Source organism: Natrix helvetica (genome assembly GCF_964273705.1).
Source record: "Natrix helvetica genome assembly, chromosome: 3".
NCBI lineage: Eukaryota > Metazoa > Chordata > Lepidosauria > Squamata > Natricidae > Natrix > Natrix helvetica.
The window spans coordinates 102122045-102147134 of record NC_138549.1 but is presented as its reverse complement, the minus strand read 5'-3'; the positions used below and the strand labels follow the sequence as shown (position 1 = coordinate 102147134).

The 25090-nt window shown below is 33.8% G+C and overlaps 1 protein-coding gene across 2 annotated transcripts in view; it reads left to right on the top strand.

Annotated features, from left to right (window-relative positions):
• The window catches only part of MIER1 (MIER1 transcriptional regulator), a 57799-nt gene extending 36533 nt beyond the window's left edge, over positions 1-21266 (top strand). For both annotated transcript variants that reach the window (XM_081948291.1, XM_081948290.1), the window contains 9 exons: positions 7721-7841; positions 9670-9734; positions 10790-10862; positions 12444-12595; positions 13043-13124; positions 13895-13989; positions 16010-16137; positions 17395-17534; positions 18262-21266. In XM_081948291.1, coding sequence (XP_081804417.1) covers positions 7721-7841; positions 9670-9734; positions 10790-10862; positions 12444-12595; positions 13043-13124; positions 13895-13989; positions 16010-16137; positions 17395-17534; positions 18262-18581 — 1176 coding nt within the window. In that variant the 3' untranslated portion in view covers positions 18582-21266. The remainder of the gene's footprint in view (positions 1-7720; positions 7842-9669; positions 9735-10789; positions 10863-12443; positions 12596-13042; positions 13125-13894; positions 13990-16009; positions 16138-17394; positions 17535-18261) is intronic.
• Positions 21267-25090: the final 3824 nt, after the last annotated feature.

Here is a 25090-nt window from a genome sequence, read left to right as displayed (position 1 = left end):
AAGATGTGTGGACCTTGAATTCCAAAATTCTTCAGACAGCATGCTTAAAGTTATGAAGATTCAGAAATGCTGACATAGATAAAATATTTAGTTGAACTCATCTTTTGGTAATTTTCTGGACATATGGTTATCTTTCAAAACTATTAAAGTGCTTTTTCCACTTCCTTTTTCTGAGATGTTTTTTTTTTTCCTACTTCCATGTCTAGCATTCCCTGTCCTTTTTAGGTGGTCTCTACCTAACCAGATCTGGATTATTTTGAAATAAGTCAAGGTTGGATAGCTGCTGCCAATATTTGGGCTTACATTGCATAATAGCGATAGCACTTACACTTGTAAACAGTTTCACAGTGCTTTACAGCCCTTTCTAAGCGGTTTACATATTTCCCCCAACAATTTGAGTCCTCATTTTACTGACCTCAGAAGTATAGAAAGACTGAGTCAACCTTGAGCCGGTGAGAATAAAATTGCTGGCAGTTGGCAGAAGTAGTCTATAATACTGCATTCTAACCACGGAAGGTAGTTCTGTTTGATCACTTGATCACTCATAAATATCTAAATTCCTTAGATTGGAATTACCTGAACAAGTATATTTCCTTGCATTATTCTGCCATGGTTAGATATTTGCCAGGAAAATCTTTTGGAGCACACCCTGAATAAAAAGATGTAGTATCAATACTGAATTCAGTGGAATTGTCGGGAGATGTTGAGTATGTTCTCCTTAGAGAAAATTGATGTTTGTTAGTCTCCTGTGCCATTGGTAGTAAATTTTATTCATCAGGTTTTGATTGGTATTTGGACCGATGTTTTAGAAATGGATAATTGAAAACCAACTTTCTAATATATGAACACTTTGCATATTAAAGTGTTTGCATATGCAGTGACTACTTTGGCATCATATTTTGAACACTATGTATGTGTGTGTATATATGTACATATGCACACGTATGTGTGTATATACACATACATACATACAAACACACACTGATAATTATTTCTTTATATCCAGTATGAACTGGCATTTATAGAAAATTTATTTGTATGACTATTGCATATGCCATTTTCTTTTATCCAAGAAGGTCTTCAGATTAAAATGCTCTTCCTGCCAATTCTCTTTTTGCACTTATTAAGAATTGCAGAATTTTTTGACAAATTGATATATCCGTACTTCCAAGTGGAAAGCTGAATTAAATAAATCTTTGTTTCTGATTGTGCTGCTAAGAACTTTATTTCCTATTCTGAGAGACTTTGTTTTAAGTAAAACCTCAGTTATTTTTTATAGGTAGATAGAAAATAGCCCACTTATTGGCTCTACTGAAAGATATCACACAACAATTTTATAATTAACTTTATTCAATCAATCAATCACAAAGGCACCTTAACAAATTGCATGAAAAGTAAAGTTTCTTATTAAGTGCGGCAAAGTCTTACTGCAATTAATGCGTAATGAGGCAATGAGACCTCTATTTCTCTGTATTTTTTTAAAAAAACTGTAATTTATAACACAAAGATTATGGGAGTAGAGGACTTTATAAGCTAGAGGCATATTTTGAATGCAGTTGGTGCATTTGTAAAGTAGCTGTAATAATAGGTATTCCCAGTCACATAACACAAGTTTTCAGAAGGCAAACTAGGCTCTCACAATGCTCTCTATCAACCTTTTTGTGGAGACCAAAGGCATTCCTGCAATGAAATATAACCTGCATTAGTATATTGCCTTTTTCTTCTTACTTGATGCTAAAGCCTGGCCTTTTGTTTTATAGCATACTAACAATATATTTTACTACTAGATCTGTTTCAGAATCTCAGGTGAAGTGGCAGGAACATTGAACACTTAAAATGCCTGTTTATAGGAGAGCTTATAAGCAATAAGTTGTTTATCTCTAGTTCATAAGTTGTTAGGAAGTAAAAACGTTAAAACAGATGGACCACTGGATTTTCTTTTCCCCCACAGATTGTGGAAGATTTGAGATATATCCTTTAAGCTAGAATCAGAGTTAGAAAGGAAATGGTGGTTGTGATGAAATCTTTTTTTTTTTGTTGCACCTGCAAAGGGAGTTGATGGAAGCAGCCCATCTGAGCACTGAAGAATTGAATAGGAATATGTGACCTGCGCTTCAGAAATTAGTACATTATAATATCTACATCTGAGATTGTTCTTGCTTGATGCTACAGACAGACTACAAACCAGTTTGTGGGCTACCAATTACATGTTTCATGTTCTGTCATAGAATCTTGTTAGAATACTTCAGTCAGTTGTTTTTAAAACTGCAGTTAAGAGTACATTTTCTGATAATGTTCTTCAAAAAATGAAACCTGTACTTGGAAACATTGAAAATCACCCTTATCAAATCAGGGCAAGGCAAATCTTTCTTTCTTTCTTTCTTTCTTTCTTTCTTTCTTTCTTTCTTTCTTTCTTTCTTTCTTTCCATCTATCTTTCTATTTATTTAGTGAAGTTTCTTCATTGAAACTGGGATACATTACTAACGGTATTGTCCAAAATAAATAAAGGTTTGAAAACGTTTGTTTCTAAAATCAGATTATTTATTTATTTATTATTTATTATTTTGACTTCTTAGTCGCCCCCTCTCCCCCAAGGGACTCGGGGCGACATACACCAGCAGCGGTTACAACGATACAATATGGAGGAGGTGGAACAATAAATAAATAAATTACAATAATTTAAAACAATTAAAAACCCCAATGATAGTTAAAGTTAAAAATTAAAATTAAAAATGCCCAAGAGGTGGAGAAGCTCTAAATTAAGCCAGGCCGACTAGTCGGAACAGGTGGGTCTTAAGTTTTGTGCGGAAGGAGCGGAGGTCAGTCGTTGTCCTAATGTCTGGGGGGAGGTCATTCCAAAGGGTAGGGCCCATCACAGAGAAGGCCCTACTCCTGGGCGCCGCCCTCTGACACTCTCTGGAGGACGGCACCCGGAGAAGTCCCTCCCTGTGCGAGCGAATAGGTCGCAGGGATGTGTGGGGCAGAACGCGATCCCGCAGATCCCAAGGAAGCAGATGAAATCATATTTATACCTAAATATTTTAAAAAATAGTATTAGAAGAAAGACATGAATGAATGAAGCTAGCTTTATACCATATATAAACTGGGAGCATTAAAAAAAGAACCTGATACAGATAAGAAACTCCTGTAAGGAGTGTTTATTGCTTTTCTTGTTTTCTTGCCATTTTTAGGTGTTGTGATGGTGGCTGTAGCTAAGAGTGCTTCTGACAAACGTCAGCTCTTTAATCACCTGCATTCTTTTAATGAAGAAGGCATATCAGCCTCAGTTATCCATATAGTCATTTTAGCTTGTAATATAGTGTTAATATTTGTGTATTTTAGCTTCCTCTATATATCCTATAAAGAACAGGTAATCTACAAGAAAATGAAATCCCATCCCCCCCCCCCCCCCCCCGCCAAACATTAAATAATTATTTTGGATGGGACTCTTACATTCCCTGTACTTCTTAAAAGAGTAGAAAATGATGCTGAAAGTAAAAGTGGACAGGAAATGCAAGCAATTGCCGAGTTCACTGTTGAAAAGCATTGGTGCCTTTGAAGATAAACCATCTGGTAGAGACTGTTTTCATGCTGAAATTGTAATATATCTGACGAAAGCTATCTTTTATTTCCTTTCCTTTTCTTTGATCTCTTTCCCCACCTACATTTACATCTAGTTTTGTTTCCCTCTTTCTTTTTACTTCCCAGAGCTGCAACTGCTGACCCCATCTCCATCCTGTAATTATTTTATCTTCTTTTCTTCTGGCATTATGGTGGGCTCCTGTGTTGGCTTTCTCTTCACATACATTAATTGCTATTATTCAGTGCCAATCTTTAAGAATTTTTTTTTTTTAATCCTATTAATTTCTGTCCAAACAGTCTCTTAAATGTTGTTAATAAATAATATAGCAAACATATGTGGGGACCACATTGCTTGGCAAGAGGAAAAACAGGTCTTGGCTGGTAAGGATTCAGGACACAACAGTTCCGAACAATCAATTGTAGACTAATCAATTATCCTAAACCATGTAACAGAAATTTTAGATCTCTAAAACTTATAATAGAAATCATCAAACACATCTATGGATTGCAATCTTATTAGATTAATTATTTCATTCTGTAAAAGTATATATAAACTAATCAAATGTACGGTGAATAGAAGCATTTCAGCCTAAATTCCCAGTGTAAGAAGGTTTAAACAAGCCTCTTTTTAATTTAATATGCATATTAAGTCCCTAACAAATATCTAACTTCTGACAAAATGTTCATTTCATTCCCCCAGGGCTAGGAAACAAACCATTACCTATTTTTCTTTATGCAGATAATGTCATCATCCTTATGACTGTTGCAGCATCCCCATGGTCATGTGATCAAAGTCAGGTGCCTGCAACTGGTTCATATTTATGATGGGGTCATGTGATCACCTTTTGTGACTATTGACAAGTAAAGTCAATAGGAAAGCAGATTCATTTAACAACCATCTTACTTTATTTAACAACTGCATTGATACATAATACAATAGTAGAGTTGGAAGGGACCTTGGAGGTCTTCTAGTCCAACCCCCTGCCTAGGCAGGAAACCCTATACCATTTCAGACAAATAGCTATCCAACATCTTCTTAAAGACTTCCAGTGTTGGGGCATTCACAACTTCTGGAGGCAAACTGTTCCACTGATTAATTGTTCTAACTGTCAGGAAATTTCTCCTCAGTTCTAAGTTGCTTCTCTCCTTGATTAGTTTCCACCCATTGCTTCTTGTTCTACCCTCAGGTGCCTTGGAGAACAGTTTGACTCCCTCTTCTTTGTGGCAACCCCTGAGATATTAGAACAATGCTATCATGTCTCCCCTAGTCCTTCTTTCTCTTAAGCTAAACATACCCAGTTCCTGCAACCGTTCTTCATATGTTTTAGTCTCCAGTCCCCTAATCATCTTTGTTGCTCTTCTCTGCACTCTTTCTAGAGTCTCCACATCTTTTTTACATCGTGGCGACCAGAACTGAATGCAGTATTCCAAGTGTGGCCTTACCAAGGCATTTTAAAGTGGTATTAACACTTCACGTGATCTTGATTCTACCCCTCTGTTGATGCAGCCTAGAACTGTGTTGGCCTTTTTGGCAGCTGCTGCACACTGCTGGCTCATATTTAAATGGTTGTCCACTAGGACTCCAAGATCCCTTTCACAGTTACTACTACTGAGCAAGGTATCATCTATACTGTACCTGTGCATTCCGTTTTTGTTGCCTAAATGTAGAACCTTACTCTTTTCACCATTGAATTTCATTTTATTAGATAGTGCCCAATGTTCAAGTTTGTCAAGATCCTTCTGTATCTTAAGCCTATCTTCTGGAGTGTTGGCTATTCCTGCCAGCTTGGTATCATCTGCAAATTTGATGAGTTCCCCATTTATTCCCTCATCCAAATCATTGATGAAGATGTTGAAGAGTACTGGGCCTAAAACAGAGCCTTGGGGTACTCCACTGCATACTTCCCTCCATGTAGATGCAGTTCCATTAAGGACTACACGTTGAGTGCGGTTGGTCAGCCAGTTACCAATCCATCTGGTGGTGATGCTGTCTAACCCACATTCTTCTACTTTATCTAGTAGTAGGTTATGGTCTACCTTATCAAAAGCCTTACTGAAGATTCACTTAACAGTTGTGGCAAGAAAGGTAATAAAATAGGACAAAACTCACTTAACTGTCTCACTTAATAATGGAAATTTTTGGCTCAAATGTAGTTGTATGTTGAGGACTACCAAAGAAAGAAAAAATAGAAAATAATTGTTGTAAAACAAAAGTAGTCACATTCACAAAACAATACATACAAATCTCTCATAAATAGAAAATCAAATATCTGTTTGAACAGATATTTAAAGGTATTAAGAGAACTGAATGACAATTCCTAAATACTGAAAAGTGTAAAATAATTTTTGTTTCATTCCTCTGCTAGAAAGACCAAGAGGAAACTATTTCATCTTGTGCACAAAAATCTAATGATTAAATTTGTCAAGCACCATGAAAATAATCACATTCCTTTTGGAATCACAGTTTTCAAGACCAAAGAGCTGAGTTCAGTGCACTTTGGCATACAAATTTGTGTCTAGAAAGAGGGGGGGGGGGGGTTTGAAGGTAATTCAGTACAAATTCTTAAGAGGAATTCTTCACTCACTGCATTTCAGTGCAGGCTGAGGCCAGAGCTAGGCTGCACTACAGTGAAAGCCCACATGAGGGTTTACTGATTGAAACACTAGTTAAAATTAATTTTGAAGGAGAAAAGTATCTATCCTAATTACTATACGTTGAATCTAAGCTTGACTACTCATTAAAAAAAAAACATAATTTCAGCCTGCTGTGGAATCTCACTTCACCTGAGTCTGGGAGGCCCTTATAAGAAATCATGCTATGTGTTCTTGATCTAGGGTTTACACTAGAAGCAGAATTTCCTATAATACTGGCCTGTGGAACAGGATTTATCTACTCCTTTAAATATTTATATGTTTTCTCCCTCACATACAGTATACTCTTGCCAGCTTTTGGTCTTTCCATCAAGCTTGTAGATAGGAGGTAGAAATGGCACTTTGTACTAAAGTTACTCTTCTTTATTAATTGCTTCAACTGTGCCATGGAAGAAACACTTTTTTCTGTTAGCTGACAAAAGCTTAAAAATCTTTTAAAAGGTAAAAAAGCACTCTTCCCTCATGATCACTGTAATGAAACTGTAGAATTACTTTTCATATAGATTGTTCCATGTCAAAAAATAATTAGCTGTGTTTTTCTCTTATTATTTTAATTTATGACATGACTATATACATAGAATGTTGGTCTATGGTCACGAATAAACTTTGATACTTGGTGCTATTCCTATTTCCTCTGGAAGTTGCAGAGAAGTCTTTCATCCCCATACTTTTCTCACATGAGACAGGATTGTCTCACATGAGATTATGCAGAAAGGAATCAATTACTTTCACTGAAAATTTTACCCAATAGTCATTTATGCTTTTGTTTTGATTTGTTTTTGCCTTCATCCCCTTTTTTGGAGTGTAGCTTTTAGCAGGTATATAATGCCTGTGCCAATCTGTCACATTTTGGAAATATGTTATATATACAGGGATATTTTTCAGCTAGACTTAGCAACTCTAAATTAACAAGGGAGGAAGCTTTCAACAGTGTATTTGTCTACACACAAACACACATGTGGAGGCATGAATGTGCATATAAATCTGTGCATGTACATTCAATCTGTTGTCTCTAAATTTGGCAGAAACATAATTTTTAGGGAGATTATTTCTTTTCTTTAATTATTGGTTAAAATATTTTAATATCTTGGGAGAAGATAACCTCAAGAACTGTTCAAGTGCATAAATAATAATAAAGCTATCCAATTAAATATGTACATAAAATCAGTTATCCTTTTCTTAGTCTCATCCTGTATGATATAAAAGGATGAGTAGGTGAATTTTTTTTCCAGTGATAGTATTGAAACTGAAATATTTCTTGTGAATATTTACTAGGCTGCTTCTATTTTTAGTTTTAAGATGCTTCTTAAGATATACTGATTTTTGTGTTTTAATGTGTAGCTTTGGTCTGCTTTATTTGTTGTATTCATCATTTAATTGGACCTTTGCTTTAAGATCACTGTTGTATTTATTTTGTTGCATTATGTTGTTAGAAGCCAGGTAGAGTAAAATAATTGCTTTTATCTTTGTTACATTGTTTCTAAGGAGGAGACTATCAAGGATTCATCAGGTCAAGAGGATGAGACACAGTCCTCAAATGGTGATCCAGTTTCATCTGTAGTACCAGAAATAATTCGCCCACGTCGTTGTAAATACTTTGATACAAGTATGTATTTTTTTAAATCCGTTTTCAATCATTTTCAAAATGCACGGAAGTTGTACAAATATTTGGGCATTCTCATACGCAGGAAATGAACATCAGGATAGCTAGAATCATTGCAACAATGAAATCTGGAATTTTGAATCAGGTTGATGCTTGCAGCACTTTTATGTATTAAAAATTTGCACAAATTTAATGAGACAAAGGCAGTAGTTTTTTTCCTCTATAGTTGAAAACTTCTGGATGTATGGAAAGAGTCTCTCTTTTCGGTTCTCTAATATTTTAAAAGCATCTGCAAGGAAAAAATGTTTTCTTGTGGAATGAGAATGTTTATGAACTTCAGAGCTCTTATCAACTGCTGGTTGGAGACAGTAAGAACTTCCTGTACAAATAAAAGATTGCTTTTTCCTTTCTCATAGAGAAAGGCAGATAGTAGTCGCTGTTTGTCTTTACAGTGAAGGTACTTATCAAGGATAAATTGTATAGGGAGTGGGAGAATGATCTTCTCTAAAGTCTTGTCTCTTGATATCATTGGATCTACTGAGGAGAATGGATCTACTTAGAAGGTATTTTCTCTGTAAAGATAATGCTGGTTGGTGTTAAAACTTCTGAATTCTGTATTTGAATCTCAAGATCTACTGCCCTACTTTCTAATACATTTCTGAGAAGAGTATAACCTGCAGTTATGTGTAAAAACATAATCCAGGTATATATAGCACATATGCTGCTATTACTGCATTCAAGTGAGAAAATCCTCTGTGTTCTGGAAGAGAGTATTTCTAACTGCTGGATATCTTTTTCTTGTTTGCTAGTGAGATAATAAGCTCTGAGCACTGTCACACTGAATATTGAAGGGTGGGAAAAGAGGAAGGGGGTCTTGAAGAGAGGTAAAAGTGGCTGGCTGATTTGTTAAACAGAAATTTTCCATTTCTGATGTTCACAACTAGTATTTGGAAAACTGGCTAGAGAAATAGAGGCTTAGCTGATGTTATCGCTGACTCAATCATTGCTCTAATAGTTATATTTGTCTATATGAATGCTTAGAATTTTAACTAACTTTTCTTCCATTACTGTCTGTCTTTTGCTTAGCTTATTTCTAATTACATATATGTATGAGCAGAAATGCTCTTAACATAAAGTTAGTCCAAAAATGCAGCAAAATAATTTTGTATGCATTCAAAACTAATATATGACATGATAATTTTTAATCCATGAATCTCTGCTTTAAAATGTCATTTTGTTTGTTCTTTGTGTATGGAATTTGTGGGATGATTAAATGATTTTACAATGAATTGCTTAGCTAATATATTCTGAACCATTTGTATATCTCCTTCTAATGTATATGCCTGAAAGAATATAATTAACTTTTAGTTGTGTGAACCTTTCTCCTAATTCTTTATATGAAGAACATTTAGATTTTTTTTAAAGTATTGCATACTAAAACTTGTCTCTGATAAAAACTTGTTTTATATTTTAGTACTATGTTTTTGGGACTTTCAAGATACAGATGTTCCTATGCAACATCTTGTTTAATGTATCAGTTCTTTAGCAGTGCTATTTGCCTAAAATAAATATATTAGAATGTACATTTTTCAATATTTTTCAAAATCGGAAATCTCCTAGCTTTACTGTAGTTCAGAGTATTATGAGTCAGGACACACCAACCACAATTAGTCACACAGAGTTGGTTGTGACATCACAGTTCAATATTTAATTAACCAACCAGATATGGGACTTGAAAAATCTGTCTGTAAAAAGTAGTTTGTTTGAAAAAATGTAAATTCAGGATAGCTATCCCTATGTAAGTGAAAACTGTTAATTTTTTAAAATGTAGATAGTGAAATAGAAGAGGAATCTGAAGAAGACGAAGACTATATTCCTTCAGAAGACTGGAAAAAAGTAAATATGAACTTTGTGATAAACTGTATCAACATTATATGACTATTATACAAATTAATTTGTGGGAAAAATAATTCCTAACATTTTGAGTATTCAAAGCTCCTTACGAAGCTAGTCCCAGCTAGAGGGGACTCAAGGAGCCTTTGCAGTTAAGCTATTTGAAGATTAAATTTGAATGATCTCACAGACTGAGTACTTTGCCAGAAGATCTGAAGCATGCAGCTATAGTTTATTTTAAAAGTTCTGAATCTGACTTAAATAAAATAATTGTTAAAATCTTGTTAAATAAAGTGTATTGAGCATTTCAGAGGACTCTGTTAATACAGTAAGGGAGGGTTGGAAAATGTTTTTGTTAGTTACATCTGCAATTTTATTATGTTTCATTGGAATTTCCTCCCCTCCCCCCTTCTTTATCCAAATGATTGCCACTGGGGGAAAAAAACATTTCACTGTTGTGTCTGCCTGATAGCGGGGGTCAGATTGAAAATATTGTTTTGACTCTGCAGATTTGTGTTTTTAATCTGACTTTCAAGGCTAACAGTTTGATTTTGCAGATAAATTGAATCATTTATTACTTAAGTGTATTTGCTTCATTCTCATATAAAAAGCCAGAATTCCAGAATATTTTCTTATTCATGAACAACCTTAAATATATATGCAAGTAATCTGCTTTGCCAATTTCCTAACTAGACAGAATCTGGAGTTGTAGTTTATAGCTGCTGCAAACTGTTTGCATTTGGCAGCAGCAACTCTAGAATTTGGATCGAAAGTTAACTTGTTCTTTGTTTCTAAGTTCCTGAGTTGTTTAGTTATTTGTTATTTGGCAGTTTTTGAAAAAATTCAGTGGAACCTGGCATTTTTATTGGCAAATGTGTCTACTATTAAGCCTGTGTAATTGTTTACAATGCATAAAGAAATCAATATACAAACAAATATACTTATTTCATACTCTTAAAATGTTTTATTGCAATTGGTATTTGACTGTCTTTCTAGTTATTGAATGGTATGGTGTTTGATCTGTGATTATAGATAATTTATACTTTTTTCCCAAACAGGAAATTATGGTGGGCTCCATGTATCAAGCTGAAATTCCAGTTGGTATATCTAAATATAAAGAGAATGAGAAAGGTAAAGTAAAGTAATTGGCAATTCATTTTAGTTTAGGTTACAATTAAGAATAAGATATAAGATGCAAAGAATATGTAGGGAAGCTTTAGATTTATTCATACCGAGGAAATAATACAAAGGAAACAGAAGCTGGCTTTGAGCGCCATTTTAAACGAATTGGTTTGTTTGCCTTGGTGTGTTTGTAATGCTTTTAAATTAGTGTTATAAGTGAACTGAAATCACTTTGATTTATTTAAAAATATGGTTGGCTTAGATATATACTTAAACACACACACCACAAAAGCAAGGGATGATACAAACCCCTGTGCAAATTTTCCTTGCCACTTGCAAAATTGGATTTCCCATTGCCAGGTGAAGTAAGTAACTTCAGAATTCCTAACATCCCATGAATTACTGATCAATAAGAATATTTTAAGATGCCTGAATTACAGGAGCTATAATAGTGAAAGCATTCTGCAGAAATTGTAGCTGTGGTGCTTTGGAGATTGCAGAAACTCTAACAACAACTTATTGGTTGAACAACTCCAACACTTCTTGCCAGTTGGAAATTTGGTACTGTATATATTACACTGAGATAAATATAATTCCAATTAATTCATAACATTGGTTCTGCCTGGTTCAATGATTAATGATTAATTAGCTGGGTAACTAATACCTTGATTCTGTTATTGGTTATATTTATGGAGGACTTTGAATTATGAACTGTACTATTTCATGTCATAGTAAAATGATGTGTTCCAAAACTAGTCTGAAATATTTCCTATAGTTGAGGGCCAGTTTGATCTAATAGGTAAGGCATCTAGAAAACCAGAAACCATCAGTTCAAGTCCCAACTAAGCTAGAAAGCCATCTGGGTGGTTTTAGGCCAATCATTCTCTCTTAGCCCAATCCGCCTCACAGGGTTGTTGGTGTGTAGAAAATAATAATAAGAAGGAGTATTGAGTGTATTTGCCACTTTATTTGTAAAAATAATAAAGGCAGAATATAAATAAATACAGAAAATATGTAATTAATTTGTTTTTCTTTTGCTTTGTGTGCTTTCCCCCCCTTTTCCATTTGTATGTTAAAGGGAAAGGTTATAAGATTAAAAGACACTTCAGTTTTCATCATGTGGTTTTATATGAGGCTAGCAGCATTCATAGATGTCAAATTAGGTAACATCTTCTATACACTGGCAGGATATAATATAATTTTAGAATAGTTTCTGCAAGGGATATTAGGAAGCACGGATCAGGATATTTTTGCTATTATATTCCCCAAAAGGTTTTTAACATTCAAGTACTAATTTTTCCTTACATATAAATATTTAAAAATAATAACTATGTAATATGTAATGTTGTTAGAAATCTAGTTTGTGCTTACTTGGAACTGGGTGAAATAAGTAAAAAGGTAAGCAGTAAAGTACACAAATGAGGCACTTTCCGGAAGCTCTTTGCTTTTCCTTTCTTTAAGTCAGGTCTCCTGTTTTTCATTAATATTTTAAACAATGAGAAATTTATGAGTTGCCTGCAAAGAATGCAAAGAATTATCTGATATTTAAGTGTTGTTAGGAAACATGTAATTATCTGTTTCTAATTTTAGTGTATGAAAATGATGATCAATTGCTATGGAATCCAGATTACTTGACTGAAGATATAGTGATTGAATTCCTTAATGAAGCCTCCAGACGTACAGGCGATGAAAGGGGAATTGATGCAATTCCTGAAGGATCCCATATTAAAGATAATGAACAGGTAAAATACATGGAACTCTTCATTGGCCAACAGAGCCTTTCCACTGTCTAAAAAAGGGAATTGGTTTTTAGCAGCAATCCTCCTCCCTATTTTATTACTTACATTTTCGTTAAAATTTTCCCTGGAGGGGTGTGAGCTGTCCAGAACAGTGGAAGAAGATTGTGTGGATGATTAAAAAAACAACACAAAATCGGGAGAAAATTGGTTCCCTTTTTCCATCAACAGGGGCATTTTAAGCAGGCCACTCCTTCAGGATGTTACTGCAAAGTAATAATAGCCTATATCCCATAACATTTTTGAATATCCTGAAGAGATGGTTCTGTATTTTTATATTAGGTATAGAAAAACCTGGAGATCATAGTTCATATTGCTTGAGCTCTGTCATTTTTAACATTAGAATTTTAAAATTGAAACCTGAGACGACAATTTGGCCTTCTTCTTTTGCAGGCTTTGTATGAATTAGTGAAATGTAATTTTGATACAGATGAAGCATTAAGAAGATTGAGATTTAATGTAAAAGCAGCTCGGGGTATGTATGATTTATTTTTTTTAATGTGTTTCACTATTGTGAATTTCTACGTCGTTTTTCAAATTTGTTTCTTACATTTACATGTACACACAGCCACAGTGATTTTCATACTTATTTCAGTTGAATATTTTATTCTCTTAAACTTCAGCTCTGGTATACACATATATTACAGTAACCATATTTTCCTTCTGGTAGATATGGAGAAAGAGAGTTCATCTGAAGATGGGGTGGTGGAGGAGGTGGGACGGGAAGAGGACAGGGAGGACCTAATTCATAGCACATCTTTTGCTGTGGAGGTATTTCCATACTACCTTGGTTATCTTGAAAACTAGTACAGCATTAAAAAAAAAAGATAATGATGGCAACTCATGGCATTGTATTTTCACAGTGCATCGATTTCTGTAAAAGTGTATGAATGTAAAGAACTTCTATGCTCTGAAAATGAAAAATAACAGAAAGAAAGGAACGGTCCCTTGCTAGATTCTGCTTTCTAAACCAATTAATCCCCAACCCTATCCTAGGAAATAAATTAGGCAGGAAGAAGATACTTACAATATGAAGCATTTGCTCACCTTCTCCATGTACTCTTTTAAGTACATTATAAGGAGCTTCCCTGTTTCCAAATACCTTTATCTAAATAAAAATATGATAAAGTCCTGTATCAAACATGAGATATGCTATCATTTTTAATACTTAAGAATTCATACATAGACTTCCTTCTTTGACTTGCAGTTTCTTATTAATTTATGTATTGTGTTATTTTAATTCAGAGGAGCTGTCTGTTTGGACAGAAGAAGAATGTAGAAATTTTGAACAAGGGTTGAAGGCTTATGGAAAGGATTTTCACTTAATCCAAGCAAACAAGGTTAGTAACTTGTATAATAATGAAAGCATTCAGCGCAAAAATGTATGTGGGAGATTTCAATTTGTTTTCTCTCAACATAAAGTTAGAAGAGGCTCAGTAGTTCATGGCCACCATGGTAACAACAAAGATGATCCATGTTACTGAAGGCTGGGGAGCTTGAATATAGAATACTTATTTTATCTCTGACCTGTAAGCCTAAAATTGTCCTTCCAGCTGTCTCATTTGGAAAGTTAATTTGAATGAAATCACATTTTTATTGTAATGAAGGCAATACAGGTAGACCTCGACCTACAACCATTCATTTAGTAAGTTCAAAGTTACAACAGCACTGAAAAAAGTGACTTCTGACCATTTTTCACAACGCTGTTGCAGCATTCCTATCATTATATGATCAGAATTTGGACAGTTGGCAAATGGTTCATATTTATGACGGTTGCAGTGTCCAGGGTCATGAGATCACCTTTTGCAACCTTCTGACAAGCAAATCAGTGGGAAGCCAGATTCACTTAACAACCATGGTACTAACTTAACAACTACAGTGATTCACTTAACAACTGTGGCAAGAAAAGTTGTAAAATGGGGCTCAATTCACTTAACAATTGTCTCACTTAGCAATGGAAATTTTGGGCTCAATTGTGGTCGTAAGTCCAGGACTTGTGTTATTGCTTAGTTTTATTCTTATGTGGCACTTAAAGAGTGCTTTTAGCTTTGACCTCATGAGAGCTCAGAATGACAAATGCAGTTATTCTCGGTTATAGGATGTTATGATCTTTTCACAGATTGAATTTTCCTTGTGCAAATTAACAGTGATTATCACTGAACACCAGTGGCTATCACTTAACCGTCATTAACATTAACAACTGACCAAGTTGCCAAATAATCACTTTCTATCCATCTTAAACAGAGAATCTTGTTCACTTTAACCATGCTTAAGTTTAGGGCTAAGTTAGAGAACCTGGCATTACCATGTGACAACCTTGGAGAAGCTGTTAAATCCCATTTCACCCATAGGATCCTACAATGTTGATGCATGTCCTGCTCCCCTTATGTTACCCCGTTGGATCTTCAAGCAGTCATTATGTAATGTTTGGCAGTACCTTGAAATTGTATTAAAGCAGTCAGAGGCATTATGGAGAAATTACAGTGGCTCCTTATCTTTGAAGTACTGCTGCCAAATCACTGGCTCTAATATGGTCAGTGTATCAGGACATTTAGTATTGATTCCATCTCTGAAAACCCTTTTGTTTATATTCTGCAAAAAATGTTACGCTATTTGATGGCAGTTCTAGTGGCTTATGCAATTATGGCACTAATTCTTTTGGGATATACAGTAGTTTATTGAGATAATGTTCCTTTGATTGTACAGAATTCTGTTAGTCTCTTTATAAGCCTTTGCATCCCAGAAAGACATTCAGTGTTTTCAAGGTTGTTACCACTTTTGATTAGCCCTCTGCTTACAGTCCATTGTTGTTGTCAATTAGCTAAAATGTTGAGTTTATCTTTTTCCCACACCTTTCTTAGCTACTAAAAAAAATCATGATTTTCTGTAATGTGTTATTTCAAATAATTCTTCACATCTACTCCATGACAGTGGAATTCTCCAGCAAACTCAACAGGATTTTATTCTTTAATAGAAGCCATAGTTTCTTATTCACTTTTTTAAAAAACTGATTTGCCTGACTTGCAGAGGTCTATTTTTGATTATTGTTTGTATTATAGTCCTACTACTTTATTATAGTATTATTTAAGAAAATGAATATGTAGGCAAGATTAGAGTATCAACACAATCATGACAATGGCAGTGGTGAGGGTGGTATGCCAAGCATTACAAATTCAAAAACGGGTGTTGCATGATGTTTGAGTTGAAAAAAAATAAGAGCAATTTGCTGTCCGCTGGCTTTCTATAGGCAATGCATTGACAAAAATGTTCCATATTGAATATTCCCTTTCCTATAGATATGTTCTTTAATATGAATTTTATATTAAAGTGGATTATATTCTTGGTGTGTAATAAACACAGGTACGAACAAGATCTGTTGGAGAGTGTGTAGCATTTTACTACATGTGGAAAAAATCAGAACGATATGACTTTTTTGCTCAGCAGACAAGATTTGGTAAAAAGAAGTACAATCTCCATCCTGGTGTAACGTAAGTCTTGTTGATTACATGTTAGTTTCCTCATCTTGAGCTGGTTTGAAATCATTTTTTTTAAATGAAAGCTTTTTAAATTAATTAGAAATGAAAATGTTTATTGTCATCAATATCAGTTTAGAAAAGTATAGGAAAATCAGTGAATGGGAATTTTAACTGAGATTCCTTTGATCTGAATCTAGGATTACACTCACCCTCTCTCTTTTGTAAAAGCATTATGCAAAGGGAGGAGCTTGCTGAGTATGCCAGTTACCTCAAGAATTTCTGTGCACATTTCAACAATAAATAGCCCCAAGTCACCTAGGAATAAAACAGAAAAAACTTACACTATAGACAACAAGTAAAAAGATCATAAAAATAGTTTGAAAACTCTAGCAGCTTGGCATAGAATAGCTACTTTAGACAAGCCTTTGTTGTGCTATTTACTGATAATAAATCTCCATTCAAAATTTAAAATGAACTTAAATGGACATTTTCTACTAAGGTATATTATATTAGAATGATGCCTTGGGATTACTGGTCATTTAAGAACCATAGTTGTGAGTTGGGACTGGCAACCCCATCACTAAGTTACATGGTTGTTAAGCAAGATATCATATGATCGCAATAGGCTTACAATGTCACTTCATCTATGGTTATTAAGTGAATCACTCAAGTTCACATCACATGACCACAACTTGCAATTTTACTGCTAGCTTTTCCATTGACTTTATTGGTCAGAAGTCAACTCTGAGGCATGGAGATCACATGACTGCAAGACACTGCAACAGTCGTAAATATGAAGACTGTTTATAAAGTTATTTTTTTAGCACCCCAATAACTTTGAACAATGACTAGGGTAATCATTAAGTGGCCTCTATTCTCAAGTACTTTCATCTAGAAATAGCAATCATAAGCATCAAATTATATGCCAAGCTGTAAACAAATTAATTGTTCAATTTCTAGGGTTTTACTCTATTATTTTTTATCTTATTACATATTTATTGAATTTGAGCTTTTTATCTTAAGTACCATAATAGAACCTGCCTAGATCATATATAACACCATGTCATTTTTATTGTTTTGCTTTAGCATAATATGATTTAATATTAATGTGCAAAGCAGGCAAACTTGTCTTCTTCAATAATAACAGCGGTTTTAAACTCTTGGCTTAACATTAGGTGAATGCAGATTGTTCAGTGTAGGATTGTATCACATGGGAACGTTAAAGTGAAGCATATTTGAAGAGCAAATTTCTTTATCGTTTTTTTAAAGGGACTACATGGATCGTCTTTTAGATGAAAGTGAAAGTGCAGCATCCAGCAGAGCTCCTAGCCCTCCTCCTACAACTTCCAATAGTAGCACCAGCCATTCGGAAAGAGAGGACAGCACAACCAGCAATAGTAATCAAAATGGTAGGTAAAATATCCATCTAAATTCTCTAATGGTACATTATTTAAGCTAACAAAGTACATCTTTGCAAGTAATTTTCATCTAATTTTAAATTCTTCTTCTCTACAATTCCCCATTTTTGTCATTTTTTAAAAGATGGATGCTGCAATATTCAATTCTGCAAAAATGTATTCGGCTCATGTACAGTCTGCAGACTCTTAATCACAGGGCTACCTTCAATATTTTATTTATTTGTCTGTCAGATTCATATCTTATCTTTCTTAAAGAACTCAGTGTGGTGCTCCTCCTATCTCTTGTTTTCACCTTAACTCCTCTGTTGTGGACTAGTTTGGACTGAGAGAGAAGGATAGGCCATATCTACCTTTGAAACTTCCAGCACTAAGAATAAATTTAAAACTGTGGTTTCCCAGCCCACTGTAACATCTCAGTGCAGTTCTAGAGATGTCTGAAATAATAATATTGAGTAAATAGAAGCAGGGGAAAATGCATACCAGATGGTAAGCATTATTTAAATGCAAAGAAAATGAAATCAAATTTAGCTGCGGCCATGATGTCATCAACCACGTTTGTAGTGTGTCACTCATACTGTTTAAAAGCTAAATACTTACAAATTGGCCAAGTATGTATTCTATATATTTGATAACGTCATATGCATAGTTTGTTTTTGTGACTTGTTTTTTAAAGATGGGAGTTCTTTCTTTTCTGTTTTATATTCTCTTTTCTTTCTAGGTGTATCTACTAATGGGCCAAGTGAGTTATCAAATAAAGATGACGTGAAAATTGAAGGACTGCACATAAATGGACCAACATCTGGCAAAAAACCACATCTTGTAGATTTAGATACAAATGGTTATGAGCCTGAAAACCTTTCCAATCATTCTAAACTTCCTCATTCAAATGCAAGGCATGATCATGAAGATACGAATGAAAGGCCTATGAAAAGGAGAAGAATCAACAGCAGTGACAAAGAATGCACAGCTTCCTCTGAAATTTTCCAAGAAACAATAGCCCATGGAAATATTGAAGACCAGGACACTGTGGGTGACTGAATATGTTTCATTCAAATAATATTATGGGATGTCTGCATTTTCAGGGTTAATAGGTTCTCTTTACAGATTCAAATCCCATAAAATAATTTATGGAGATTTGAAATATATTTTAATTGCTTCCTAATCCTAGCTAAGGTTACCTTTTAAAATCCTGAAATGCAGATACAGCATGTGGGAGAATTTTCTATCAGAGAGCCGGTTGCTATAGAATCGGTTGAGAGGTTGTTGGGATTTTTTTTAGGCAAATTTCTTTAGATGACTTCAGGGCACTAACCTGTTATGTAAATTATACTTTGAAAAATAATTTAAAATTCCCAAACAGAATTGATAAAATGGACATGAAGAAAGAAGCAATATTGAACAGTTTAAGAAATGCCTGTAAATCCTGAAAGTTGCATGAGAATTCATTGGTGTGTGTATATGTATATTGTGTCTATGTGTGGACATATGTATATACATATATGTGTGTGTGTGTGTATCTGTGCGTATATTATATATATATACACACATACATACACACACACATATATACATACACACACACATATATATGAATGAATTATATTTTAAAAATAAACCAAGAGGTTTGTATGTAAAATTATTGACATCAGTGATGTCTTTCCATATTCTTATCTGGAAATAAGAAATACTTTCTGTATTTTTCCAGATTTTGTAGCCTTTGAAAGATTTTTACAATACTAAAAAGAAGTATGTAATTTTCATAACTTGTACAGTATGGTAAACTTTGATCTTCTGAGAGTTGATCTTCTGAGGATTTGTCAGCTTCACTTTATTTTGCTAAAGCTTTTTTATTAATAAAGTCATGTTTCAGAAAGCAGTAGAAATTTTAAATACTTAAATTGCTTACCCAAATTACGAATATCAGAATTTTCAAACTTTTATCTTGGGACAAATAGTGACTTAAAAGTTTTTAGGTTAGCATGATGCTATAATTGCACAAGTGTTCTTGCTTTTATAACTGTTTTCAGATTTCTTTTTATGAGATAGTCTAAAAAAATCAGCTAAAGGCTTTAATGTTTAATTCTTATTAGTCAAGGTCATCCATTACCTTATTTTATCAGCTTATATGTACATTTTGGGTGAGCACAGTAGAATTAGGAATTGAATCAATTAAATCTGGCTACCTTGATGAGGAACAAATGTTAGCCTGCATGCCGAGGGGCCTTATGCTGCATCCAACAAATCCATGGATTAACTGCTTGTGAGGAAGTAGAAAGTGTGGGTAGTAGTTATTATGGCTTGTATGTGTACTAATATGCATGGATTTGAGGTACTGTAAAGGTTGTTAACCTTTTTTACATTTGAAACAAATCCTGTCAGTCTGGGGATATTTCAGTAGTGACAGTTCCCATATATAAAAGGATTTGGATTATGGCCATAATGAAGGTGTACAGAATCAATCACTCAATGACATATAAAGTCTTTCATTTTTTGGTTGCCATATTGGCTGTATAAAATAAAGTTTTACGGTATTTTGTGCTTGTCTTGGGGCTTACTTGAAATGTTACAACTATAGCTTCAAGTTGATCTCATTTAATGATTTGGCAAAATAGAGTTTCATTTTAATTATGAAGTACACTAGATTTTTAGATTGTCCCAACACAATTTTGTTGTAGTTTCTGGAAATATCTTTTTTTTTTTAGCCTTCTGCTTTCTCATGTAAGACTTTTGATGAATTCCATGCTTTAACATTGTAAGGCTAGTATTGTCTGTTGGTTACAAGCAGTATACATGTATAGATAAAATATTTAATCTTCTAAATTTTACTGCTTTAGGGAAAGTGCCATGGCTGACCAAACCCAGTTTTGTTAATATGAAAATCCAAAGTTTTTGTAGCCTCGTATCAAAGATTATGTTTTAAAAAGTATATCAAAGCAAGGCAGTGCAATGCTTTTAGAAATCTTATTGCAACTTTGAAGGCCTATTTTCTGTTCCTTGTCTGTATTTTTGCAGGTTGGAAATGCTTGCAAGACTGTTCATAGGAAAGTTTATAAATATATTGTTCTCAGGCTTGTAAGTAAAATATAGCACTGTGTACATTTTTCAGAAACTTTACTTTGGTCTTTAATCTTACCTTTGATGGTATGCCTAAGAAAATCCTGACATTCCATACTCAATATGTAATGCTCAGCTGTTTTTAAGTATTTAATTGTAATGTGCATCTCATTTATGCAGGTGTTTATACAATATTTTATTCATGTTCTTTAAAATGCAGCCACTATAACTTGATAAAGACATTGCACTATTAGTACTATTTAAAAATCTTGTAATTTAGCAACCAGTTCAAACAGCTTTTAGTGCAGTTTGGAAAAGATGAAACCCATTGCTTCCAAATTGGTTTGAAAAGTCAGTACAGCTTTGTATAGTGATTGTAATGTATATTTTAAGCACTATTGTGTCCTGATCCATAAAGTGCATTGTGTGCAGTCTGAATCAAACCTTCAACTCAACAGGCCTGACTGTTGGCTTTATAAAGGGTTTAAAGTGATATTTTGAAAGAAATCAAAAAAAATTGCGAAGTAGTTTTTATAAATTTTTCACATAGTAATTTTGCACTGTTGGTAATACCTGTGTCTCTTACCTAGCTCCCTGTCTGCAATTCTGGAAAAGCTTATTAAAGTATTTTTTTAAACATATTGCTTATATAAATACAAATATTGAGTACTTACGAGTGGAATTTGTTTCTTTTAAGAGAATGTGAAAATGCTGCTTAATAATATGGGAGAGAATACTTGAATTGTTCAATAATAGTTTTAGCAAATCTTTGCACTTGAAAAAATTATGGGCTTCACACTAGTTTCAAACTAAACTTCAGATATTTAATAGGTTTTTTTTAAAAAAAACAATTAGAAATAAACTGAGATGTATACATTCTTGCTGTGAAATTAGACCTGTAATATCTAAGTCTGAATATTTTTGTTGAGGGTATTTACCAATAAAATATAATCATTTCCTGATGTGCAACAGAATATAGAGCTCAATTAATTGTTGTAATAAAAAATGGAGATCGCTATTACAAGTATTGATAAATTACTAGTACAGATAGAATTTGTTTTATAGATTTTTTTAAGATTCATTCAAATCTTCAGCGAAGAAAAATGAAAACTTGTAACTGATTTAATAAAAAAGGAAGAATTTGGTAATCTTATAAGGCTATATTCAAATAAGTACAAATTTAAAAATTATAGTGCCTGGAGTTAATAAGTTGTTAGGAAATTATTTAAAAAATCAGTTTCTATTTTATGATAACTTGCATGGAAAATCAGTAAAATACTAAACTATATCATGTTTCTATTTTATATAATGTGTGTGTTTATATAAAATAGAAACAGGAAATAAAACAATTCTAAAGAATGACCTGTTATCTACCTAGTTTGATGTCTTATTTGAATTGCTTGCTGTGGTGCAATTATCGTACAGTACAATAGGGTTTCATGCAAGGTTGGGTAAGTTGGCAGAAAACAAATCATTTTAGGTAGAATCTAGTACTTTTCATCCTCAAAATTTAGTTTATTCTCAAGGGTTGTCACAGGTACCTAGAAATTTAAGCATTCAATAAAGATAGAATAATGGAATGTGATTATTGTGATTAAGACAGCTGTGGGTTCCTACCGGTGTTGGTACCGGTTCGCTTCACGAGCGCTTAACCAAAGAAACTTCATCATGGTTAAGAGAAATAATACTCAGATATAACGGGAGGTGGGAATTATCTTTATTCCCTTTTTTCATTTCTGATTATAATCAGAATATGCAATCAAGACTCCTCCATTGTTCAAACTAGTCTTGAGATAAAATATCAGTTAGCTATATATTTTTGTTGTTTTGTATAGAAACTTAATAATATAGACCTGGAAAAGTTGAAATCATTATCTAAAGCAGTGTTTCTCAATCTTAGCAACTTGAAGATGTCCGGACTTCAACTCCCAAAATTCCCCAGCCAGCATTCGCTGGCTGGGGAATTCTGGGAGTTGAAGTCCAGACATCTTCAAGTTGCCAAGATTGAGAAACACTGATCTAAAGTATTAAAATTTCCACATTATACATACTGAAATAGGGATGTTATTTTTAAAATAAGTATTATATAATAACTTTGAATAAATCTTCAGTTCATGGACACTTCTATGCCATGTTTTCCCGAAAATAAGACAGGGTCTTTTCTTCTTTTGATCCCCGTAATAAGCACTTGGCCTTATAAAAGCCAGAATAAAAAAAAATGTAAATGGAGACAATCTTGATTTATTTAAGCCAGTACAAAAATACATAGCACATAAAAGTTATACATTAAAAATGTTTATTCCTAATGCTGAATTGTTCTATATAGGAAAAATAGTAACAGGAAGTTTAACAGTGTAGAAAATAAAACTATAAGACTTGCTTACCTAGGCAGTATATATATTTTCTAAAACTTGGCACTAAAAATGTGTATAGTACAAAAAAGCAAATGAACTGAGAACTATTTAATATGGCAGTAAATCTATCCAGTAGATTAACATTTTGTCTAACAAGTACCTGAGAGCAACTGCCTCAGTAGAGCAGGTTAGCAAAAATACAATAATTTGACTGAATCATGAGAATTCCAGTCTAACGGCATCCCTTATTCTACATGTTTATTTGCATAAATTGTCCACAAGCATTTTATGATAATTTTGGTGCACAGTATAATCAAGGTAACAGTAGACCAAGGCAGCTGTGTGCTAAGTAATCCATTTTTTAGCCTGCAACACCTAAATGCTACCATTATCTACTTAACAAGCCAGCATAAGTAGACAAGAAAATAAAATTCTAGTATAATAGATCCCTTTAATCTACCTTCAAAGTCAAGATATTTCATTCTTCTAAATAGCTGGCAAGTGCAAAATCTAGAGTTAAATCATTTTGATTAAAATATTGGTTCTGATGATTTATAGCAGTTGGAGAAACTACACATCTCTTTGTAGAACTGACTCTTTTGTGATTTGCAAAGCCACCTACAATCGTAGTGTTTAGATTCAATGGCAAAGCAGTAATAAATGAAGGAAAATCTTCCATGGTTTAAAATTGAAAACAGCCCTCCTCCCCACAAATGTAAACAGAAAAGGGTGACTTAACCCAAATTTCACTATTCCCCTCTCCCAAATTGTTGCTGGCTAAGACAGCATGGAGCCCGTAACATTTAAAAAGTTGCTTCTTGCTTGAATGGACAATGTTCTACTGGCCAAAACTTACAAAGCGCCTATTGCTAATCATTAGGAGGGGGTGTCTCATTATGGGGAGTACAGGGCTTGTTTTCCAAATTGCAGTAAACCCATTGAAAGACTTGCACATGTACTTCATATCTCAAAACAGCAATAAATTTGCAACATTATGGATGAGAATATTTCCGAGGCTGCAAAAAAGCTCAAGACCGTCATGTTTCTGTGAAGCTCCAGTATTCTCTTCTCTATTTTACATTAGACTATTCCAGAACAACTGTTAGTTACCCACTCTGCATATTACAAGTATGCATTCTGAAGTTCTGTGTTTACTTTCAACAGTTTAAGGCTAAGAGAATGTATTTTAAAGTGCGGCAAACAATCTCTGCGATCCCAGACAGCAACATACTGCTGGAGTAGGATTTCTTGTTAGTGTTGTTGCAATGTCCAGCATAGTTCCCCTCCTCTAACAAAAAGCATAAATATGCAAAACAATAATAATTACATGCTAAATAATGTCTCCGGTACACATAATTTGGCTTTTGGTGCCAGATCATGACTGCATATTTAACACAGAATATGTAAGATATACCTGTTTCACAGACTTCAATTTAGAGTTAAATTTAACCCACAAAGCCATTAAGGACATAACTACCTTACATGCAAAATCATGAATCAGGATTTGTCCTGACAGTAGAACAAAAGGGTGGAAACGTCTCCTTAGGGAGAGATTCACTGACAATCTCAGCATCTTGGATAAGAAATCTTTTCAGTTCTGATAATTTTAGTATTTAACCTTATTTCTTTTTGAAATTTAGAAAAACTGTAATGCTTTAGAATGTTTGTAATAATGAAAGAGGTGCTTAACAAGTTTTATTAAAAGACATAAGCTTTTACAAGTTGTACTCACTTTATCGGATGCATGAAGTGGATAAACAGAAGGAGGATTTGAAAAAAAGAAAATGCAGCAAGTGGAGGAGAAAAGGGTAATTATGCATATGCAAGTTACATGTGGGACAAATTGTAAGTACCTCGTGAATTAGTAATAGCAATCTATTAAAATCATTTGTGTTTGTTAAACCTTAGATAGCCTGAATATATTTTATGTGAGTTGATTCTGGGGTAGTTTTCTTTTAATATTGCAAATGTGAGTTACAATTCATGAAAGCATGTGCCTTTTAATAAAATCTTGTTAGTTAAAAAAAAGTGTCCTACCATCTACCATAGATTTTTGGCTGCCAATCTCACAGAGTTCTCCTTTACAATGTCTTTAATGTTTAAAAGGGATTATTTATTATATTTTGCAATCTCTCTATA